The sequence below is a fragment of the Sapajus apella genome, unplaced genomic scaffold (genome assembly GCF_009761245.1).
Source record: "Sapajus apella isolate SASKATOON/1434 unplaced genomic scaffold, GSC_monkey_1.0 scaffold79, whole genome shotgun sequence".
In the NCBI taxonomy this organism is placed as follows: Eukaryota; Metazoa; Chordata; class Mammalia; order Primates; family Cebidae; genus Sapajus; species Sapajus apella.
Window position 1 is genome coordinate 2,356,000 of NW_022437019.1, and position 24,988 is coordinate 2,380,987.

The following is a 24,988-nucleotide window of genomic DNA, read 5'->3' on the forward strand; positions in this document are numbered from 1 at the left end:
TGGGCTAGTTACTTTACCTCTCTGAGCCTTGGTTTCTTCATCTGTGAAATAAAAAGAATCACACCAGCTTAACAGGGCTGTTGCCAAAAATTAAATAAACCGTATGCAGAAGGACTTGTCGTATAGTAACCATTTGTTTGCTTCCACTTTTCAGATGGAGAAACCCAGTCCTAGAGAGGTCAGTTCCTTGACGAAGGTTGGGCAGCTGCTGGAGGAGGGAAGCTGGATTCACGCACAGCTGGCCCAGCCTCAGCTGTTCTTTTCCCCTGCTCTATGCTTCTCCAGCAAGCTATAGTTTGGGAGCTCGGAGTTTACCCAAGAACAATCTACAGCAGCCTCTGCCTTTCCTCCTGTTTTAAAGGAGGATTCTGAGGCATGCACACCTACTGCACCAACACACAGGAAGCCAATGTACAGGATGAGGCCAAGTCAATAATATAGATGAACAGTCCAACCATGTGTTCATCCCTTACTGAAAAGAAAAGGTGTATTTTATACTTGGATTTCTTTGCATTGATAAAATAATATCAGTGGTATATAGTGACTTGGGGGGTCACTGTCCGTATGCATGTTTTTTGGAATCCTAAAATGAAATGTATTTATCTCCTAATAATCTATGAAATAAAAGACAACTCACTACTTCCTATCCAAACACGTCTCATGAAAGCTTTTATTCATTCAGTTCGTGTAACAATGAGTTGACCAAGGCAGACAAAGACCCTATGATTATGGCCCTGGATTCTAAAAGGGAAAAGAGTCAATAAACACATGCATTCAGGGTGGACTTAGAGTGAGAATTTATTTTTTACTTTTATTTTTGAGACAGAGTCTCAGTTGCCTGGCTGGAGTGCAGTGGTGCAATCATGGCTCACTGCAATCTCTGCCTCCCAGGTTCAAGCGATTCTCCTGCCTCAGCCTCCCGAGTAGCTGGGATTGCAGGCCACACGCTACCACGCCCAGCTAATTTTTGTAGTTTTAGTAGAAATGGGCTTGGCCAGGCTGGTCTCGATCTCTTGACCTTGTGATCTGCCCACCTCAGTCTCCCAAAGTGCTGGGATTACAGGCATAAGCCACTGCACCCAGCCGAGTGAGAGTGTTTTGAAGACACTAAATAAATCAGGGTAAAGGCCTGGAAAGTGATGAAGGAGGGGATTTTCTGCTTTAGACAGGGAAGGCATGGAGGGCTTCTCTGAAGAAGTGATGTTCATGTAGAAACCTAAACAATGTGAGGAAATGAGTCATGGAAACATCTGGAAGAAGAACACTCTGAGCAGAAGCAACAGCAAGTGCAGAAGCCCAGGGTGAAAATGTATTTGTGAGTTGTAGGGATGGCAAGATGGCAGGTATGGGGCAGAGTGAGGAGGAAGTGGGAGAGAAAATGAGATCAGCATGGCAGCAGGGACTCACTTAGGCAGAGCAATGGAAGCCACTGCGGTAACCTGGGTGCCATGCTACAGGAGATGAGAGGCCCTGGCAAGGTTTGAACAGGGGTGTGATGGGATCTGACTTTTAAAAGGATTCTTCTAGGTGGTCTGTGGGGAACAGATTAGAAGCTGGAGGACCCATAGTCCAGCCCAGAGAAGTTGCTGGCACAATCTGAGTGGAGGTGTAGAGGTGGAAAGCTATTAAGAAATCATGGCCTCAGCTGGGCGCAGTGGCTCACGCCTGTAATCCCAGCACTTTGGGAGGCTGAGGCAGGTGGATCACAAGGTCAGGAGTTCAAGACCAGCCTGATCAACATGATGAAACCCCCATCTCTACCAAAAATGCAAAAATCAGTTGGACATGGTGGTGCACCCCTGTAATCCTGGCTACTCAGAAGGCAGAGGCTGGAGAATTGTTTGAACCCATGAGGTGGAAGTTGCAGTGAGCCAAGATCATGCCACTGCACTCCAGCCTGGGCAACAGAGCAAGACTCCATCTCAAAAAAAAAAAAAAAAAAAAAAAAAGAGAAATCAAGGCCTTAAGGATTAAGAGTAGAGAATGAAGAGGCCAGGTAAGAGATCATCTAAAAATCTGTGTGGCAAGATGCACAGACAAATGTGATGGCCACCCTGGCAGACAGTGTGCTAGCTGAAAAGTGATATTAGTGTTGCTTATCAAAGGACTAAGACTTTGAGTGATGGACCCCAGGTAGGCTGGGGTTTTCTCCCGGTTCTACAGATCCTGAGCCATAAGCTTTCTGAGTGAGCGCTGCAGAAGTAAGAGCAGGAGAAGCTTGCTCCCAGGACCGCAGCTTCTCTATTCTGCTTCTGTCTTCTCCATGGTTTCCTCTTTTCCAGCATGACCCCGCATACCTAGCAGCTTTGGACTCTCTGGCGCACTTGACATAAAATTACTTTCAGAAAAAGTGTCTGAGAGAAGAATGAACAAGACATTTGGAATTAAAAGAACTGGGCTCCAACCCCCGCTCTTCCACTGTTTGACTCTGGGCAAGCTAACCTCTAGGCCCTCAGTCTCTTTGTTAGTTAAATGAAATCCTCTAAACGTCAGCAATGAATGGAAAGATTTTTATGAGCCTGTGCAGGCTAAACAGAACATGGCAGTGACTCACCGAGCTTGGGGGTCACCGGTTCATGATCTCTGAGGGAGGACAGCACTCATTCCAGAGCCAGTGGGGATGAAATTGAGGGGAATGTATTATAACAGGGACGAAAAGATAGGTTCCTGACTTGGAAATGTATGCATTCCTTGAAATGATGAGTTTTTAATTGGGAGGCAATGTATGCTTTTAAAACTTCTGAACTCACATCATACAGAGAGATGCAAATACTTAGAGCAGCCATTTAAATAAAGGAGCATTAAGTTGCTGTCTGTAGGGCTGGGTGAGGTGGCTCATGACTGAAATCCCAGCCCTTTGGGAGGCCCAGACAGGTGGATCACTTGAGGTCGAGAGTTTGAGACCAGCCTTACCAACGTGGAGAAACCCCGTCTCTACTAGAAATACAAAATTAACTGGGCGTGGTGGCACATGCCTGTAATCCCAGATACTCAGGAGGCTGAGGCAGGAGAATCACTTGAACCTGGGAGGCAGAGGTTGTGGTGAGCTGAAATCATGCCATTGCACTCCAGCCTGGGCAACAAAAGCGAAACTCCGTCTCAAAAAAAAAAAAAAGAAGTTGCTGTCTATAAACTTTCTAGTCAAGCCTTACAACAGGCCAATGAGGTTGATATCATTATTCCCAGTTTAAAGGTAAGAGACCTGAGTCTCAGAGGGGTTAGGTTCTTTGCTCAAGGAAGCACAGCTGGTAAGAACGAGCCAGAATAGAGCTGATTCCAGTCTGCCTGATTCCAAAGTCTGTGGACTCCAGCAGTAAATAGCACAGCCCCACCTGTCCTAAGTGGGGTCGGGGGTATGGGAGAAGCAGCAGAATGTCACAGAAGGCAAGGAACAAGGGCCAGCTATCACTGCCATCTCCCTGCAAACTCCTTCTACATTCTTCTTTTATTCTAACACTCTTGAAGGGGGAGGATGGATCCCGGGAAGTTGGAGCCCTGACTCCTCCAGATGACAAGCTTCTGTGGCAAGGACCTCAGTGAACCCAGGGATGTCCCGGAGGTCCATATGCTAATCAAGTGGCCACTGCCTGAGGATGCAGAGCTGCTTGGCCTCTCTTTCCTCATCAGCTGGCCCAGGGCTGGCATGCTCGGGAGAATCACTCTTGCCAGCACTTGAGCTTCCCTTCAAAAGGCACACATTACGCTAAGTCAGTGGTTCTCAACGCATCAGCATCATCTGGGCACTTGTGAGAAATGCGCATTCTTGGGCTTCCTGCCAGACCTACTGAATCTGAAACTCTGAGGGTGGGACCCAGCCATCTGTGCATGAAGACTTCCAGGTGATTCTGATGCTCACTGACGTATAAGACGTATAAGAACCATTGTGCTGATTGCTTTGTCTGCATTAATTCATCTAAGCCTCACGGCATCCTGTGAGGTAGAAGTTAGCCCTAGCTCCACTTTACAGGGGACACAGCTTAAGCTTGTGTCTTGAGGAAGTGGAGGGGCTGGGACATGACCTGAAGCTCAGACCCCAAAGCCTCTTGACCACCCTGCCAGGCTATCTCCTCACCCCTGGAGAAAGAATACCCACGTGCAATGGAGGCAACACAACAAAAGGCCACACCTGCTTCTCAGCTGCGGCGTGTGTGTTTATCATAAGCAGATACGTCAGCCTTCTGTCTGAGAGGCAGGTGTGATTGCAATTTTGAAGTCTGAGACGCTATGTGGTAAGAGGCACAAACAAATATGTAGGCTGCATTGCGCTCTGCCCAGCACTACATGCAAGCCCCATTCTAGCCTCCTCCTCCATTCTGCACGTGGACTAGGCTGCAAGGTACCAGGCTTCTCACAGGTGTCCACACAGGCATTGCTATTTCTTGCCTCTGTGCATTTGCTGTTCCCTTCATTCATAATGCTTTCCCTTCCTTGCCTAATTCCTTTATATCTTTTAATATTCAAGCCGTACCTACTTTGGAAGTCTTTGGTGCCCCTCTTCTGGGGGGCCATGGTCCCCTGGCCTTACTTCTGTAATGGATCCTTAATACGTGGCTCTGCCATGACAGCTTTAGTGTGTATTTTACCTCCCACCAGACGGAGGATTCTTTATGGGCAGAGTTTGAATCTTATTTGTTCACATGCCCTGCCACACAGTGGGAGCTTGGTATATGTTTGTTGAATGAATAAATGATTTTGGTGGTGAGGGGTCTGTCCAGGAGTGTGCTGGTGTGGGGGAGGGTGTTTTTTGTCATTGGCATCAATGACCAGAGGTCTGAGCAGGGTTGCAACTAGGAAGAGGTGAATGAGGGCCTGAGGGGGCAAAAGTGAAGGTGGCACTCACTGTGAGATGCCCTAGGTGCTGCCACCCATTCTAATGTAGGTCGCAGGTCTGAGACAGATCTTGGCTCCAACCAGTAGTGGCAGGCACCCATTCTCCTGAGGGCCACTGGGTGCTTTTGGTGGCAACGTAGCATTGAGAAAAGCACACTGGATTTTCAGCCAGGAGACCAGAACTCCAGTCTTAGGTCAGCCCTGCCTGTTCCTTGGCATTAAGTAACTTTCCCTCTCTGGGCTTTGCAGCAACCAAGGACTCTATATTTTAGCCTTTTTGCATCTGACATTTCCAGACTCCCATAAGTGAAATCATCCCGTGATTCCCATAAATGAAAGAGGTAATGTGCCTCAGTGCACGTGGCCACGGAGTTCCAGGAAATGAAGGGGGTGGGGAGAGCTCCATGATGACGTACCCTGAGGACAGGCAGAGGAGGAGAATCACCTTGGAAAGGTTCGGTCTCGGTTGCGAGTCGGGGAAGAGGAGCATTAGGCACAGAGGTTTGGGGAACACCTTGCAGTTTTCTCTGGATTTGCATTTGGCCACAGAGTTCTGGCCCCTCTCCAATCCCCCAGAGCTCTTGGCTGAGAAGATAGAAAGTCAAAGAAAAGAGCACAGGCCTTGGGCAGCTGCTCTTGCTGTGCGGTGGAGAATGCCTTGCTATTTAAAGTCCAACTGCTCCACTCTCCCCTGCTCGCCCCCGGCATTTCAGTGCCTAAGCACTTTGTGGAAAAAATGCATTCCAAATCCAAAACTGGAGGGAAAAGCTAACGTCAATGGTATTTTTCAGCATGCTGCAAAATTCGTGTTTCTGAGGAGTGGGGGTTGCTCAGGCACTTATGCTCTGCCTTGCTCTGAGCCCAAACCCAACAAACACTCAGGTGCTGTGAGGAGCCCAGAGGAGGGTTCTTGACCCGGGTTCTGAATTCTGGCTTGGCTACGTTTTTGTGGTGGGAGCTTGGACAAGCCACTTCACCTCTCTGGCTCTTAATTTCTGCTTCTATGTAGAGGATAATGAGAGACTCTTAGGGCTCTTGTGGGGATTGTCATGATTTATTTAGGCAGTGGGGGCGAAGTTTTAGCATGGGCCTGGCCCTTGGTAAGGGCTCAGTACCTTAGGGTTTTGGACATCATGTCCTTTCAAATCAGGCCCATGGACACTGCCTGTTTTGGGACCATCTGGTCCCTCAGACACGTGTGTTCCTGGGACATTATATGTCTTTACCAGATTTCTCAGCCTTAGCGTTATTGACATTTTGGGTTGGAAGGTTCTTTGATTTGGGGCTTTCCTATGTGTGTAGGGCATTTAGCAGCAACATTGGCCTATACCCGCTGGATGCCAGTAGCACCTCCCACCTCCCCACTGCCATGACTCATGAATGCTTCCAGTCATTGACAGCAGATGTCTCTGTGTGAGTGAGTTGCTCTGGTAGGGAACCACTGGTTTGGACTGAGGGGAAGACTGCGGGAGCAGGAGAGCTAGTGATGGCACCAGGATCTTGCCTCGTTATTCAAACACTGGTCACAGAGACCGGGGGATCATAGTAGTGTGTCTGCCACCATCTAGGCCAAGACTCTGGCCAAGACACAAATACAGGAAGCCAACATAAGGATATTAACATTACCTCCTTGCCACCAGTGAAATCTGTGTTTTCATCCTCTAATTCCCCAAAATAAGTCCATAGTGATTTACGTGATTAAAATTTTTTTTCAGATTATGCATTTTCATCACAATTTCTTAATGAATATTTGATTTGTCATCTAATCGGGGGAAAAACCATAATCCCTTAAGAGACACTTAATAACCATTTAAACTAATAAAGACTTGATTAAAAAAGACTAAAAGTGCTGTGTTGGGTAAATTATAAACTTTAAACACCTTTTTTTTTTATTATTAAAGAAAAAACTAATTCAATGGTCAATTACATGTACCAGGAAAAGGTTTTCAATGGAAAAGTTTTGACTTTGAAGTGATTTTTCCTGAGGTTCCTTTGCAACAACACACATTCTGTACTTGTTTGAATCTTCTTCAGAGACACTGTCCAAATTTTTTGAGTGTTTTAGAAAAAATGAGTCAATGGCTTTAAAGGAGAAAAACCTTGTATCATAGTGGTTAGGTGAAAGGCCTATTCTGAGTCTTACCTTCTTGAGCCTTTGTATCCTTATCTGTATAATGAACATAATATGATGAAATAGACTCATTGAACTTATATCCTAGTGGGAAGAAACAGACAACCTACAAGAATAATAGCATGAGAAAATTTAGGAGGTGATACTTCCATAAAGAAAACACTAATGGCTGATGGGAGAGAGACAGAGGAAGACTTCATAGAAAGCGCTTCTCAGGAGTTTGAGCTGAGAACTGAATGACTAGAATGGGCCAGTGATACAAGTGTCTGGATTTAGCATTTCCACCTTGCTCTAGCAGAGACCCTGGGATGGAACTAAGCTTTGCACCCGTGTGGTCTGAACACCAGCCAGAGTGTATGAGGCAGAGCTTCTGGAGAGGATGGAAGAGGACAGGTCAGAGACAAGGCAGGGGACATGCAGAGGGCTCTCTAAGCCATGGCGGAACAAACATCTGATTTTGATTCTAACTCCGTGAGAAATCCTGTGAGAACATGGAATGGTGAAATTTACAATGCATTAGGTTGGTGCAAAATTAATTGCGTTCAATGGACAAAACCACAATAACTTTTGCACCAACCTAATAAACTGCTCCTTCTGACTGCTGTGTGGAGGAACAGAGAGCAGATGGCAAAAGCAGTAACAGGGAGACCACCTGGGAGGCTGTTCCCATAACCCAGGTGCAGAAGAAGCTCAGCACAGTGCTTGGCACATGTAAACGCTCACAAATCTTACTGATTATAATTTTTATATGTAAGAGAATAAAGAGAATAGGTTCTATCTTTTTTTTTTTTTTTTGAGATGGAGTCTTGCCCTGTTGCCCAGGCTGGAGTGCAGTGGTACAATCTTGCCTCACTGCAGCCTCTGCCTCCTGGGTTCAAGTGATTCTCATGCCTCAGCCTCCTGAGCAGCTAGGATTACAGGTGTAAGCCACCACGCCTGGCTAATTTTTGTATTTTTAGTAGAGACAGGGTTTCACCATATTGGCCAGGCTGGTCTCAAATTCTTGACCTCAGGTGATCTGCCCGCCTTGGCCTCCCAAAGTGCTGGGATTACAGGTGTGAGTCGCTGCACCCAGCTGGTTCTATCTTTTTCCTAAACCTCAGCAGAATAAAAGAACACTGAACCCTTACCTTCCAGTTTCCTAAACAGAAGATCCTCTAGTCAAATATGCCCAAGAAGTCAAATATCTTATTTCAGCTGGAAGAGCCAGAATAATTTCAGACCCTTGTTGCTATGTGTTCCCTGAGGGTCTCAGTTGGGGCAAATTCTGTTTCCCTCCTAAAGAAGAGAGACCCAGCATCTGGCCAGCTGGCAGTGTCCTCAAGGCCCAGTTTCCCTCCTAAGCATTAGATACATTGCTTTTCTCTCTGGGAGCTAATCAGAGACTCTGTTTATGGCTCCAGCTACATTTGCCACAAGGTCTTTGGACTACAAAGGGAATCCTCATCCAACCCAATTAATAGAGCAATGTTGTACTTTTAAGCTACACCCAACCAATCCATCAACATAATTGGCACACATTAATCAAGGCATTTACAACGGGTTCACCAAGCTTTGTCTCTCATTGGAGGAAGAAACTGGATTATTTGGGCATGGGAACCAGAACCCTTTTGGAGTCCCTGAAGTCCCTAGCTTGGCTCTGCTAAATGCAGAGACAAGGTGAGTTATTAATTAACAAGTGAGACAATGCCGGAAGAGCATTCTTGAATCATGTCAAACCAATTTGGATGGTTATGGGATGGGGAGGGAGCGGGAGGAGGCAGTGGGCAAGGGGTGGGTGTTGTCTGTTCCAAGTGCTTTGGACAGACTCCAGTGTTATTTCTCCTCATTTAGACCTGGCTGGAGTGCCTTGGATGGCGTGCCCGGAGCTCAGGCCAGCATCCACATCTCTTAACCCAAGGCAGCCTCCTTTGGAGAAGCAAGGAACCAAGCCTTGGAGATGGAGGTAGGATGGGAAATACAGCTCCGCAGAGAAGCCAACGTGGAGTCCTTAATTTAGAGAGGGAACTGAAGAAACTGTCAGTGGCCTGAAGAGCCTCCACCAGGGGTTACCGATCACACAGATCTGTGGCTTTGAGGACACCCCATGGAGATGAGCTACATAGAAAGTCAAGAAGGACTTTCTATGAGAGAAAGCATGACATGGGCTTTCTCTCCATCATGCACCTGATGCCCATATATGTGACAGTCCCTTTGCTATGCTCCCACTGAACTACTGCCATCTAATAAGATGGTCCGTCCCTGTCACAGGCTAGACTATAATAATAATAATGACAATGTGTTTATACATCTTTGTAGATGGATAGTGAACTCTTTGTGGACATATGTCATACTCGCTTTAGTATTTCTAAAGGCTTATTTTCAGGGTCTAACATGTAGTAAACCCTCAACAAATGTTTGTTAAACCATAAATACATAAGCTAATGAATGGATAGATGGATGAATCATTGGGGAGATGAATTCATACCCTAATGACAGAGAGTTAAAGCTTTTTAAACTTTGAAACAAACATCAGCCACCTCTCCAACCAAGAATGGAGAACTTTGTTTTTTTTGAGACGGACTCTTACTCTGTACCCACACTGGAGTGCAGTGGTGCGATTTTGGCTCACTGCAACCTCTGCCCCCCATCCAAGCAGTTCCCCTCCCTCTGTTTCCCCAGTAGCTGGGATTACAGGCATGTGCCACCATGCCCAGCTAATTTTTGTATTTTTACTAGAGACGGGTTTCACCATGTTGGCCAGGCTGGTCTTGAACTCCTGACCTCCTGATCAGCCGGCCTCAGCCTCCCAAAGTGCTGGGATTACAGGCGTGAGCCACTGCACACAGCCCGAGAATGGAGAACTTCTAAATCATACTGAAGTCATTCACTAAGGACCTAAACCTAAACATGAAAATACCTTCATGTCTTTTTTTTTTTTTTTGAGACAGGATCTCACTCCGTTGCCCAGGCTGGAGCACAGTGGCACAATCACAGCTCACTGTAGCCTCAACTTGCCAAGTAAGGGATCCTTCTACCTCAGGTTCCTAGTAGTTGGAACTACAGGCATATACCAGGATGCCTGCTTGGCTAATTTCTGTATTTTTTGTAGAGATGAGATTTCACCATGCTGCCCAGGCTGGTCCTGAACTCTTGAGTTCAAATGATCCACCCACCTTGGTCTCCCAAAGTGTTAGGATTATGGGCGTGAGCCATCATGCCCAGACTTCATATCTTTTCAGCTGCTTATTTCTTCTTTAAATAAAATTCCCCTCTCCTCACTGCACTCCTGTGTTCTGGGGATTCTAGGGGAAAGGGTTTGGGGTGTAGGCACTATAACATTAGGCTGGGTCAGCCCACCCAGGGGAAGCCATTCTTTTAAAAAGTTTATCTCAAAATGTCATCTGCAGAGCAAACACACTTGTATCAGACACTCTGGGGTGCTTGGTAAAAGTACAGATTCCTGGATTCTATATCTGACAAATAAATCAGAACCTCAAAGGCAGGGTCTTAGAAATCTGACTCTTAAACAAGCCCCCCACGTAGTCACGCAGCACTTAAGTTCAATAAGCATAAAGTTAAAACCTTTGTGGTTGTGTACACTTGAAAAATTATTGGTTGGGTTCCATCTATATGAATTCAGTCTCCTTTTTAGAAAATAACATTAATGTTAACAATGTTAATGCTAGCAGCAGCCAATATGTGAAGGCTTCTATGAGCCAGCTGTCTTGTAAAATACATCACATGTATTTTCTCACTTAAATTTCACACCAGCTAGTGGCACTGGGATTTCCATGCCTATTTTACAGATAAGAAGATTGAGACTTTGAGAAGCAAAGTTACTTGCAGAGCTGGGATACAAAGGCTGACTCTGAAGCCCAAGCCCTTAATCAACGGCAATGATACAGTGTCACCTGTTCAGAAATGAGGCATGTGAAAGAGAAGGTGCAAAACATCTTTCGGTGCTGTGTGGAAACAGAACGGTGGTGGGGCGGCGGGGGAAGACATCTCTCCTAGCTTAGTAAGGAAGGAAGTGATGTGGGGCAACTGAGGACAAGATCAGCCTAAAAAGAGCTTCCTCCTACCCCCTACCTCCAGGCGATGTGGTTATGACATCACCTCCCTTGGTCTCCATTGCCACCCCTGCCCACGGATGGGAGAGAGCATCTCATAGGATTCCACAGGAGCTTCAGACTGACTCCCATGCCGGCTTGAAATGATGGGAGGGCTAGGGCTCCTGACCCTGAGTTCAGGGCGATAAAGGAGAGTGGGGAAGGAGTAAGGACTGTCTCACCAGGCCAGACGGTCTAACAACGCCTCCTCACCTTGTGGTTCCCACTTTTAGAGGAAATCTACACCCTCTCTCCTACCCCTGGCTGTGATGAACTAAATCTCGCACCTCTGTCTTGGTGGTGATAATTAAATATTATCCGCCTGTCACTTGGTGCACATGTTGTGTGTATTCTCAGACTTTAATGAGCTGGTATTTGTCTTCTGTAAGCAAAAATATTTCTTTGAGTCTCTTCTTTTTCAAATTGGGGTGAGCAGTTCAAGTGAAGATCTCTCACTATGAAAAAGCCAGTCTGCTGGCTGGCATATCTGTCTGAACCATTTCCACTTCTTTTTAGTGGCCATGGCAGGTAAGGCTTGTCCCTTCAGAATCAGTCACTGCTTCTTGAGGATACACGAGCAGTGGTCACATGGCTGGGGGTGTTTGGAGACTTTGAAAGCTATGGAAGTGAGAAGGAAGGGAGTCAGCATAAACTGTTTTTGTGGGGGTATTCTAAGGCAGCCTTTTCCAACAGGGATTTCATCTAAACACTGCAGACTACAGAGCATATATCTATATATATTTTTTGAGATGGAGTTTCTCTCTTGTTGCCCAGGCTGGAGTGCAATGGTGTGATCTCGGCTCACCTCCACCTCCACCTCATGGCTTCAAGCAATTATCCTACTTCAACTTCCCAAGTAACTGAGATTACAGGCATACACCATCATGCCCGGCTAATTATTTTGTATTTTTTGGTAGAGATGGGGGTTTCTCCATGTTCGCCAGGCTGGTCTTGAACTCTCAACTTCAGGTGATCCACCCACCTCAGCCTCCCAAAGTGCTGGGATTACAGACGTGAGCCACCACGCCTGGCTACAGAGCATATTTGAGTGAAAGTTTTCTCAGTCCTTCCAAAGGAGGTACTTTATCCAGTGCCATTCTACACTCATAGGAGGGAAGTTAATTCATTACATAGAACAGATGGTTTAGGACAGTGGTTCTCAAAGAGGGCCGGCATCAATGTCCGCTGCGTCAGCACTGCTGGGATATTTACTAGAAATTCGAAGTCTTGCACTGTCTCCCAGACTTAGGGAATCAAGAGTTCTAGGGACAGGGCTTAGCACTCTGTGCTGAATCAAGGTGGTTTTGCCACATACTGAAGTTTCAGAACTACTAGTGGCCATAAGGATTAGGGCTTAATTCTCTCACAGAGGAACCCAGGTTGAAAAAAGGCTGTTAAAGGCTTCGAATATCTCTATCTGTATTTGTATCTATATCTATCTCAGTTTAAAATAAAAAACATATATTTCTTCAAACAGATTTTTTTTTTTAAAGTAGAGTGTTTCTAGATGCAAAAGTGATTTGCTTTTCCAGTCACTTTGGTAGATTGCTCTATTATTTTGCCTATTCATGAAATTTATAACAAATGTGTTCATTGCAGCTGCTCCCCGGGTCTGCATTCATGTTCTGCCCGGGTGCCTCTCTGACCCACTGCCAGGTTTATAAACTCACATAGCCCTTCCTGAGAACTCACAAAGCAGGACAGAGCCTAGGGTAGAACTCCCACCCCCACTCCAACCAAATGAAAAGTGCTATAATTAATGTGCTGCAGGATTAAATCTGGAGTTGATGAGGAGCAACCTTAATATTTATCAATAAACAGCAAAGTGCTTAGCACACCTCCTAGGGAAGTCATTAACCACAAAAAGGATACTCTACACCGAGTCATCTCCTCCAAAAAAAGAACTCAGTTAATTGTGAATTGCTTACGCCAGGTGAGAGAGAATTGGTGTCTACCCCTCTCACCTGACATAAGCAACTCTGAATTAACTGGGAGTTTCTTTTTATAAATACCATGCAGCTTTTTTTTTTTTTTTACTTTGTGGTTAATTATTTCCTTGGGAGGTTTGCTTTAATAGTTCCCATAACAAGGCCATTATTGTCTTTAGCATAATCACCGCCTCATTTGCTTTTGTGCCCTGCCTTTGGACTGCTTTGTCTCTGCCAGCCAGGGGGGGATCCTGAATTGTGCCTGGTGGGCAACCCTTAGGCCCTGGGACCCTGGGAGCCTCTTTTAGCTCCACCACTTCAGTAATTTGGTTTTGGCCAGGTGGGAGCTGGGATCAGGGGTAGCACTGGTGGGGAGGGAAATGGGTAAGGCAGGGTATGCTGGGGAGACAGCCCCCCAGAGTCCCCTCTCTCCCCTGTGTGTGGCATTCCAGCCATTTGTTATGCTTTCAGCTGTTGACACCAGGAACAGGGAAGGGAGCCAGGAGAGCAGCTCCTTTCTTGAAGTAGAAGCTGATCTGTAAGCAACCGCTGTGCTCAGTGAAATCACCAGGGAGGCAGAAGGGAAAACAGTGAACCTTACTAGCAAAAGTCGTGTGATTCTGACTTGGAAAAAAAAAGCATTATGTAGTTATGCCTTAACTTGTTAAAAAATGAATTAAAGTGCCTTCTCTTTTGGCTCTGTTTCAGGAAAGAGAAAATGAATGAATGGGAGCTCCGTAAACCACATCAGGTCTGTAAACTGCTTTGATTGTGTACTTCTATCAGTGTATGTGCATCTGTTTATTTACAAATTACATATAGGCCCAATGGCAATCATAAACTATGGAAACTGCAAAATAGCCATTAAGAGGAAAAGAAAAAGTAAAAACAGAATGACAATATACTGTCATCCACCACCCCTATGGATTACACCCTGCTCTGGACACCACTGAAAGGACCTGTTGGGGCCATGAAGGCAGTGGCTGACTTTGACTTGGTCATTGATATTCCTAGATTTCAATGACTGGTCCAAGGTGGCACTATATATATTTTTGTTAAATCAAATGATTGGACTCATGGATCTTCTTACACTCTGGAACAACCTCTGCCCCTGGTGAATTCTGATCAGTTAGTAATTTTGGCGGGGGTGGCTAACACACCTGAACTAACATCTAGGGAATATTCTACAGTATTCCTAGATCAGGTGGCCCATGTGCTAACCCAGCCTTATTTAGCCCCAGAATCTTAGCACTCCTTCAGGAAGAAACATGGGGAAATTCAGCTCAAAGGTTTACAATAGGGGATAGAAAACTTTTCCTGTAGAGGGCCAGAGAGTAAACGTTTTAGGCTTTGATGGCCAAGCGGTTTTTGTTGTGACTCCACTCTGACCTGGAGAGTGAAATAAGCCCTAGACAAAACATACACAAATTGCCAGGTACTTTGAACTGACTGCACCATGGACTATACCATAGTCAAACCATGGTGACCCCTGTGGCCTGCATGCACACTTCCAGATGGCCTCCTGAAGCCAGAAAGCCTAAGGTGACAGAAAAACTGCAAAAGGAGAAGAACAGCTAGCTCCTGCAGTGCCTGATTAACCCACCTTGTGACAGTCCACCACTGTTCCTGCCTCAACTGATAAGTCAACCTTGTGACACTGGACCCTGCGACACCTCCACCGGCTTGCAAAAAATTTCCCTAAACTGTAACTTTCCATTACCTACCCCAACCTATAAAGCCAGCTTCTATCCCACCACCCACTGCTGACTCTCTTTTTGGACTCAGCCCACTCGCACCCAAGTGAATAAACAGCACCATTGCTCACACAAAGCCTGTTTAGGTGGTCTCTTCATTCAGAGCACACTTAACACAAAGGGACATGGTTATATTCCAATAAATGGAGAGGTGTGGGTCAAGGGGTACAAAGTGTCAGTGACACAGATAAAGAAATTCTGGAGATCTACCACATAGCATAGTGTCTACAGCTAACAAAGTGGTGTATACTTAAAATATGTTAGGAGGGCAGATCTCACATTAAAATGTTCTTACCATAAAAACTTCTAAAACCAAAAAAATCACCCCAAAACAATAATAACAAAGAGGGCAGTGTGGCAGGCCAGGTCTTGCCAATGGCTGAACAGGTAGTCCTCCATGACAACTGTTTTGGCACTGAATGAATGGTTAGGTTACATATTAAAGGTGGAAAGAACCAGCACCCTTACACAAAGGCTGGATTGTAACAAAAGCCCACCAAGAGTCTTACCTAGGCTTTTCCTAGGCCTTGAACCTTGACAAGATAACAAAGGAATTTAAATTCCTCATTTAAATTCCTTGTTTAATCCGTTTAGGATTAAACAAGCTTTATTGGGAGTCTAAAGGAATTCCCCAGACCTCCACACCTTAGCTGGAGAGACATGATAAGGGTACTCACACCTGGCACCAGGACCCCTCTAGATTAAGCAAAGTTACTGAGGTTCCGGAGGAAGGTCTCCAGGACCTAAACCTTAGTTATAGATTAGATGGAATCAATCACTTTTGTCTTCAGATGAATGCACACTTACACGTAGACGTATAGCTTAGAAGGTATATATGCACTGGAAAACTTTGTAATTTTGAGTTGGTCTGGTGAATTATCTCTGGCCTTCTCCCTGTACCTGGGAGAGTTTATTTCTGTAGCCAGAGGGTTTCTTTCCTGATTGTCTGCATCTTGTTATTGGACCTCAAGAACAAGCAGCCCAGCCCTCAGTTCATTCAGTAGGAAGAAACTTTGGGACGTGCTGGACATGTTTATGGCCTTGATGGTGGTGATGATTTCATAGGTGTGTACTTATTCCCAAACTCACTGAGATGTTTACTTTACTTTCCACAGTAACTGTGGTCCAAAATATTAAATGGAAAATTCCAGAAATAATACATAAGTTTTAAATTGCAGGCTGTTCTGAGTAGTTTGATGGAATCTCTCTCTGTCCTGCACTGTTCCATCTGGGCTGTGAATCATCCCTTTGTCCAGCATATCCACACTGTAGACACTAACTGCCCATTAGTTCCTTAGCAGCTGTCTCGGTCACCAGATGGAAAAAACATAGTATGGTCTACATAGAATTCAGTGCTATCCATGGCTTCAGGCATCTACAGGAAGTCTTGATACACATCCCAGCAGATAAGGGAGGACTACTATATATCAAATATGCACAGCTTTTTTTTTTTTTTTTTTTGAGATAGAGTTTGCTCTTGTTGCCCAGGCTGGAATGCAATGGCATGGTCTCCGCTCACTGCAACCTCTACCTCCCAGGTTCAAGTGATTCTCCTGCCCTCAGCCTCCCAAGTAGCTGGAATTACAGGTGCATGCCAACATGCCGGGCTAATTTTTGTATTTTTAGTAGAGATACGGTTTCACCATGTTGGCCAGGCTGGTCTCCAACTCCTGACCTCAGGTGATCTGCCCACCTCAGCCTCCCAAAGTGCTGGGATTGCAGGAATAAGCCACTGTGCCCAGCCGCTATAGGCACAGCTTTTTATATGTCGATTATACCTCAATAAAGAGATTTAAAAATTTATAAACAGCAAAATCTGAATTCCACATAATTTTCACATCATCAAATGTTGTTCTTTTTATGATTTTTTTTCCCCCAACCATTAGAAATGTTGAAACTATTTTTCGCTTACAGGCCAGGTTTGGTCCATGGACCATAGTTTGCCGGCAACTGGTTACAACAGACACTTTGGAGTCACAGTTGGGTTTGGGTCTCAATTTTACTAATGGTGGCTGGATTATCTTGAAAGACTTACTTAATCACTCTTCAGGCCTCGGTTTCCTCATCTGTAAAGTGACATCTCAAAGGACTGTAAGGATGAAGTCATCAGGCATTGCCTATGACAGCTTAGTGTGGTATGAGGAACAGATTGTCATCCTCATTGTCACCGATTATTACCCCCAGCCCTGAAAGGTCTGGCAGGACCAGTCACCCTGAAGGCAGCACAAGGGCCCAGCCACCTTTCTGTGGCAATGGGCACTTGGGAATCCTCAGCCAGCACCAACCCCCAGTGCCTCCAGCCCATGTTTCCTGGAATCCCCCGCTGACATAAGGACACTCGTTCTCTGATGCATTTGCTTCGAAGGAAATCTTACAACAACATTTGACAATAATGCAGGGGAGGTCTTTCAGAAGGAAAATGACTCATGACGAAAGCATGGACAACGCTGTGCTCGTAGGGGCTGGGAATGAGAAGACGCGTGCTCACCTCCCTCATTATCCTTGTTATCAGCACAGGAAGTTTCCATGGCAACGTTGCATCCGGGCCCTCTCCAGCCGGTCTGGCAGACACACTGCCAGCTGTTCTGACCCAGTGTGCATCTCCCGTTACCGTTGCACAAGTCAGGGCAGCCATCTGGTTGGAGAAATGGAGAGGATGAGAAGGAGGGACGTGAGGCCGCGCTGGGGAAGCAGGGGAGCCATGCAGAGGGGAGCAAGGCCGCAGGGCAGCCGCTGGGCCAGCCTCACAGTGGGGCCCGCGCCTGCCTTCCAGAGAGTGGGGGGAGCAGGCAATGCATGCAGTAGCAAGACAGAGTGGGGTCGCAGATGCAGGGGATCCCCAGTGACAACTGACCTAGGTCAGAGGCAACCTTCCCAAAGCGGGGAGTTCAATGCACATCCCAGACAACTAAACCAGTGCTGAGCTGACAACCAGACTAGCGAGGCTGTGATTTCCAGCCAATAGCTCAGGATTGATGCTACTGAAAAGAAGCTTTTCTTTCTTTCTTTCTTTTTTTTTTTTTTTTTTAAAGAAGTGCTCTTCTGTAGAAGAGAAAAAAATTCCCTATCAACCCAGGATGGAGGCAAAGTGCCCGCCATCTTTCAGAATTTTAAAGATATATTTACATCGGATTATCATGAACTTCTCATGACCAAAAACTGGATGGTTTTTGCTGGGCTATTTTCACATGCTTATACAGGTAATATCTAGTTTTAAGGGGCACTTAAAGATGTTGGCTGCTTATCACTCAACCTATTTACGGCACGATTTAAAAATACTGCAGGATTTGAAGGTTGTGGAGGGAATGGATGCTGGGTGCCATGAATTGGGGCAAGATAGAAGAAAAAATATATGTGCTTGGCGGAAAGGCGATGGGGTAGAGGTAATTCTTATTTTGTGGATTTCTTTTCCTTTTTTGGTGTGTGTGTGTGTGTGTGTGTGTATGCATGTGCTCACGTGTGTGTGCAAAATCAGCTGCCTATGTAATTTTCTAATTACTCCAGCACTCAAAACAATGGCAGCCACCACTCTCCTGACCTGAGTTTGGACAAAAGGAGTCTGGGAAAGGTCTCCCTAGCAGAGCCCCCGAGGCTCTTTATAACAGCAGGTAGGAGAGAAGCAGAGAACGGGTAGGATGTGGCCACACTCACAAAACCTACATTCTGGCAAGAATTCCTAGACATGTTTTCATTTTTCTTCCTTTTAACAGCTTTAATGGGGCATAATTTACACACCATAAAATTCACCTTTTTTAAGTGTACAATGCAATGACTTCTAGTAAATTTGCAGAGTTGTGCACTTGGGATATATTTTCTTACTTCATTTAAATATACCCCAATGACCATTAATTTAATTTTCCCCAGAAAGTAATTTCCTTGAATATCTATGTCTATCTTCAATTCTATCTCTACCTCATACACCATCTCTATTTCCATCTTTTTCTATGTCTATTTTTAAACGACATAAAGTGCAGGTTGGATTGGGCCATGGCAAAGGAGAAAAAGCCTTGTAATGATGGAGGTAATTGATTTGAAACCTTCCTGACCCAAATCTTGTGAATCAAAAGCATGCCTCTCCCCTACTCCTCTTTCCAGTGTTCCAAAGGCCTTCACCTAACATCTTCTTTCTTTTCTGTAGAGTACCCCTTACGAGAATGCTGATAAACCTAATAGATGCATATGGCAATGGTGGGGATTTGAGACACGGTCTCACCCTACCATCCAGGCGGAGTGCAGTGGTATGATCATAGCTCACTGCCACCTTGAACTCCTGAGCTTGAGTGATCCTCCTGCCTCAGCCTCCTTGGTAGCTAGGACTGCAAGTGTGCACCACCAAACCCAGCGAATTTTTTTCTTTTTAACATTTTTATAGACATAGGGACTTGCTATGTTGCCCAGGTTAGTCTTGAACTCCTGGCCTCAAATGATCCTCCAGCCTCGGCTTCCCAAAGTGCTAGGATTACAAGCATGAGACATTGAGCCTGGCCAGTCATGGGAATTTAGACATATTCCTAAGAAGCAAGGTCTCGGGGTATGCAATCAAGTTTTACGTCTTTAAGAAGAGGAGTTTCACTCTTCAGTGCTTGCTGCCTCTCATCCTTTCCAGAAAGTGGTATTGGATCAGGATATGAGACAGGAGGGCATGCAACAGAGGAGACCTAATGTGGGGCAGTCCCTAGGGAAGCCGAGCTATCTTGAGAGGGCAAACAGGGAGACTTACCAAGGAATCCGTTTTCTTTTGTTGCATAGCCTGGCACTCAGTTCAGCAAGCAAGTAAAGCACCAGCGTGTGCACACCTGGAGAAAGTCTTGTCTGGTCTATCTACCTCTCCTCACAAAGCCCAGATTCACATCTCCATCCTCACTGTGGCCCTGCCTGGAAAACCCCTGCTCTCTTCATGCCATGAGCGGGTGCGTGGAGGGAAAGGCACCCCCAGTTGCAGAGAAATGCCACATACATTTCTGCAGGAACAAAAGGAGCTCAGTAGGAAAAGCGCAAGGGACATTTCACAGGTTCTCAAGGAAAAGGGAGTTTCTCCAACCTCCAGCTACCTTCAGCTTTAACAATTTCTATTGGTAGAGTTTTGGGGAACGGATCACAGAAAATACACTAAATGACAGACCTACCAACATTTGCTCAGCATGGTATCTATTTGGAGGTGCTTTGTTATTTAGCTACCTTGAGGTCTCCTGTCTGACTAAATTCCTGTCCAATGTGTCAACAGTAGCCTCATTGTATAGGAAACCCACGTCCGCTCCATCAAATTTAAATTTGCAAAAAACACTAGTGTGTCAGTCAGAGATACGCACTCAAAATATGTATATTTCTAGATTGAATGAGGCTTTTTTTTCACCCCTTCTCTTTCTCTCTTGCTTCCTCCCCACCCTTCCCCGGCCGACAAACTAAAGTGAGATAAACAGACCACAGTAGCGGGTTTTCTCCATATCATATGAGGAAGATGAAAACACAAACCGTAGGAAGCTGGCAAATCTCTGAGAAGTTTCAGGGCAGCTGGGAATTAATGGACAGGACTTTGCTTTTAGCTTTAAGAGGAAGAAAACAGCCCTGGTTTGTGCATGGCGTTGCTAGGCAACCCCAAGCTAACCCCAGCACAGGTTCATTCTACTGGTGGCCTTCTGAGGAGGTGATCCTTTGTGTTTGTAAAGTGCAAAGCCAGCTTCTGCTTAAGGAAAAACAAACCTAGGAAGTAATTAGTCTGGAGGGCAAATGGGTATGAGGTAGAGGCTTTTCTCTAGAGAGGATGCTATAGCTGAAGTGGGATTGGGCTAATGGGATTATACTGGGGCATCCAAGAAGTCTCCTATAGGAAGTCTTCAGGATTTCAGGCTAATACTGCCTGTCTCCACGACACCGGTGTAAAGCCCCTTCAAGCCTACCTGTTTGGTTCCTCTTTTATGGAGCTAGAGAGAGCTGGCTGCCTGGAGACTGTTCTGTCATGACCCTATACCAGTGGTCCTCAGCTAAGGCAATTTTGTCCCCGTTTCTCTCCAGGAAACATTTGGCATTGTCTGAAGACACTTATTTATTTATTTAACCATTTATTTATTTATTTGGAGTCTCATTCTGGCTCCCAGGCTGGAGGGCAGTGGGGGCAATCTTGGCTCATGGCAACCTCTGCCTCCCTGGTGGAAGCAATTCTCCTGCCTCAGCCTCCCGAGTAGCTGGGACTACTGGCGTGTGCCACCACACTAGGCTATTTTTTTTTGTATTTTTAGTAGAGATGGGGTTTCGCGGTGTTAGCCAGGCTGGTCTTGATCTCCTGACCTTGTGATCCGCCCACCTCGGCCTCCCAAAGTGCTGGGATTATAGCCTTTTTATTTTCTGAGCCCGAGTCTCACTCTGTTGCCCAGGCTGGAGTGCAGTGGTGCAATCTCGGCTTACTGCAACCTCCACCTCTCAGGTTCAAGCGACTCTCCTGCCTCAGTGTTAGACACAAGAAGTCTCTCTTCAAAGAGTTTAGTTTACTTAGTTCCCTTGTTCTTTGTTCTCCACTTTGAAGGCCAGGTTTCCTTATCCTTTGTGCCTTCCTGCCCTAGTTTCAGTAAACAACTACAAAGCCCACATCTACTACTCACTCTGTAAATTACTCCTCCCGTGGCAACAGCTCTTCCCACCAAAACTGCCCTTACTTCTTCATTACACACACCCCTACACTCTTCAAGTTAGCCAGTCAAGCTCAGCTTAAATTATACAGTCCAACTCCAGCCAAAGGAGGCAAAACACAATGCCAAAAACAAACTGCATTAAAAATAAAAACCCCTTCCTTATTCAGTGTACTCTCATGACAACCAGCCCTATAAACAACACCCTTCTACAAAAATAAATGTGCCTTACTAAAAAATCCTTTACTTAAATACTCATTTTCTTTACAACTCCAAACTTTTATTCCCAACACTCAGCCTCCTGAATAGCTAGGACTACAGGTGCATGCCACCACATCCAGCTGATTTAAAAAAAAATATATGTATATATATATATATATGAAAAGTGATCAGCCTGCCTCAGCCTCCCAAAGTGCTGGGATTACAGCACTCCAGGCATGAGCCACCATGCCCAGATGGGAGATATTCTTGATTGTCACAAGGTGAGGAGGGTGTTACTGGCATCTTGTTGGTAGAGGCCAGGGATGCCGTTCAACATCCTACAGCGCACAGGACGGGCCCCACAATGAAGAATCGTAACAGCCTAAAATGCTAACTGCGCTAAGGTTGAGAAACCCGGCCTTAGACATAAACCCCCATGAGATCCAAGATTTGGTTGTTTGCTTTTGAATACCAGAGCTTGGCCTGGTTTTAGGCACACAGAAGGTGTGAATGAAATGAATAAAAACAGTCAGGGGATGCTATATCTTTTCTGTCTGCCTGGCCCATATCTATAAACTCTCCTAAGAGTCATGAGCAGATAATAGAAACTTCCCTTCCAAGATCAAAAGTTCTCTTCCCAGAGAGAATTTTCAAGGATACCAGTGATATGGTGGGCTAGTTCTGGCATATTTGAACCTATATATAGAGAGAGCTGATGTGGAAATTTGGGATTAAAGGAAAAAAACCCACTTTGGGAGGCCAAGGTGGGTGTGGATCACCTGAGGTTAGGAGTTCGAGACCAGCCTGGCCAACATGGTGAAACCCCGTTTCTACTAAAAATACAAAAATTAGCTGGATGTGGTAATGGGCGCCTATAATCCCAGCTACTCAGAAGGCTGAGGCTGGAGAATCTTTTGAACCCAGAAGGTGGAGGTTGCAGTGAGTCAAGATTGCACCACTGTACTCCATCCTGGGCGACGGAGTGAGACTCGGTCTCAAAACAAACAAACAAACAAACAAAAAACCAAAAAACAACCAACCCACCCTCTTACAGTCTGATGGCCCCTAAATCTTCAGCTCCAGTCTTCTGACCTCCAGACTTGAACTCCAACTTGCATCTCAACATAGCCATCTGTCAAAAGAATTCTGAGTCTTTATCTTTCCCCCCCACAAACTCTGATCCCTTGAGCAGTACATGGCACATTCAGGTATCAACCCCATTGTCCACCACTGACACCTTGGAGTCATTCTTAATTATTCCCCTCCTCTCCTACCTTCTCTCATCTCTAGTAGCCAATGACAGCCAAGTTCTGCCTAATTTTCCTCTTAACTGCAAGAACTCCTATTTGTCCTTCTTCCTAAATATCTTGGAATCTGTGCTCTACAGTACTTCCACCCCTACTGCTGCCACAGTAGCCCCAGCCATCCTCATCTTTGGTCCAGACTCTTGTCAAAACCTCCTAACTGGTCTCTGCGCCTCTGGTCTTGGGCCATCACCCACCTCTCACATTCTGGACACTGCTGGAAACACTTTAGTAGCTTTCCATTGACCCATGGGTAAAGCCTGAAGTTCTTAACTGGGCTTGCCGACTTCACATGAACTGGCTCTTACCACATGAGCCTATCTCAGTATCGCTTTAGGCTTTGGTTAGACTTAAAGCCACTTGGCCTTTCCTTTTCCCTTTTCTCACCTAACTTCAATTACATCCTTCAAATCCCCACTCAGAAGTCATCTCCTCCTGGAAGCTTTTCCAAAGCTCCCAAGCTCAGGCCACAGCACCAGCCATGGCGTCTTTATTCTTTCCTTTATGTGGTACTGTCTGCCTCGCTGTATCACAAGTGGCTGGTACCTGCTTGATGCTTGCTAGGCCTTGTAGCACCCCTTCCTTAAGACATTTTACTGTCACCTGCTGGAAAAGTGTCGTAATAAATGTGCACGTTGTTATTACCTACATTTTGAATGCTGCCCCTATTGTGAACCGAACGGCTCCCCCAGGCGCTCCTGCTATGGTGTAAAACTGTCAGGGAGGGACCATGTCTAGTTTGTTTACTCTTGGATTTCCAGTACTCAGTAAGTAGTTGAGGGACATGATAAATAAGTCTGGCTGAATCCAATGCCTTTGGCAGAGTGAAAATGAAAGAATTTCCAAGACTCTACACATAAAATTCCAACCACTAGAAAAAAAAAAAAAGGCTGTCCACACAGTTACCAGGTAGGCAGGCTTTTTGCCTTAACAAAAATTAGGTATGAACAAAATAATGTCTATGGCACAGTAAAAAGGGAAGCATAAATGCACTTGAAGAAAGCTATAATTACCATAAAAGGCTTTTCTAAAAAAGCATCAAGAAATGTTCTGCCATGTGCAGCAATTTAAAGGTAGAAATAAGTGGCTAGTACTGCATGAGGGGTACGAAGAAACAGGATTTGAATATTCAACATCAAGCGCGCCTAAGAAAAGCATAAAGGGCAATACCCTATCCAGATGGAAACACAAGTGAAAGCACAAAACAGCGCTGAATGGAAATGCACACAGAGGACAGGGAAAGCCAGAGAAGTGAGATGTCCCTGCTTGCTTTAAGAGACTATCAGGAGAGCACCTACACCCTAGGTTAAACTAGGATTTAAAAAAAAAAGCGTTTTTTTCAACTATGGGGAAAACCTTAAGCTGGTTTGGAATCTGAGTTCCAGGACTGAAATCTGGATGTCTTTCTTGCTGTCTGTGTGACCTTGGGTTGGTAGATCCACCCCTCTGAGCCTCGGCCTGTTTGCAAAACTGTATATTTTACTAATTAATGTTATTTATTTTCTCTTCCAATAGAATACAGCTTCCAGGCCGGGTGTGGCGGCTCACGCCTGTAATTCCAGCACTTTGGGAGGCCAAGGCAGATGGATCACCTGAGGTCTGAAGTTCGAGACTAGCCTGGTCAACATGGCGAAACCCCGTCTCTACTAAAAATACAAAAATTAGCCAGGCATGGTGGTGCATGCCCGTAATCCCAGCTACTCAGAAGGCTGAGGCAGGAGAATCACTTGAACCTGGGAGACAGAGGTTGCAGTGAACCAAGATCAAGCCACTGGACTCCAGCCTGGGCGACAGAGTGAAACTCTGTCTCACACACGAAAAAAAGAATACAGCTTCCAGAAAGGCAGAAAGTTTTGCCTCTTTTGTCCATGGAGATCTTCTCAGGGTCTAGAAGAATGGTTGGCATGTAATGGACATTCAAGAAATATATGTTGATGGAATAATTTAGGGAAGACAACAAGACTATATATTTTTTTAACAGATGCCAGAGGTATTAAATGGAACGATAAAGCCGAAGATTTCAGCAGAGCTTGGCACATTGGAAGTGCTCAGTAGACAGTGGCACTAATTATTGTCCCTGTCCATCTAGTTGTTATGACAAATATCATAATTATGGCAAGTTTTCC

At 45.4% G+C, this 24,988-nt stretch overlaps 1 protein-coding gene across 11 annotated transcripts in view; it reads right to left on the reverse strand.

Moving 5' to 3' along the window:
- The window catches only part of TENM2 (teneurin transmembrane protein 2), a 1,283,391-nt gene that overhangs the window by 90,821 nt on the left and 1,167,582 nt on the right, over positions 1-24,988 (reverse strand). For all 11 annotated transcript variants that reach the window (XM_032252759.1, XM_032252757.1, XM_032252755.1 and 8 more), the window contains one exon: positions 17,223-17,369. In XM_032252759.1, the coding sequence (XP_032108650.1) occupies positions 17,223-17,369 (147 nt within the window). The remainder of the gene's footprint in view (positions 1-17,222; positions 17,370-24,988) is intronic.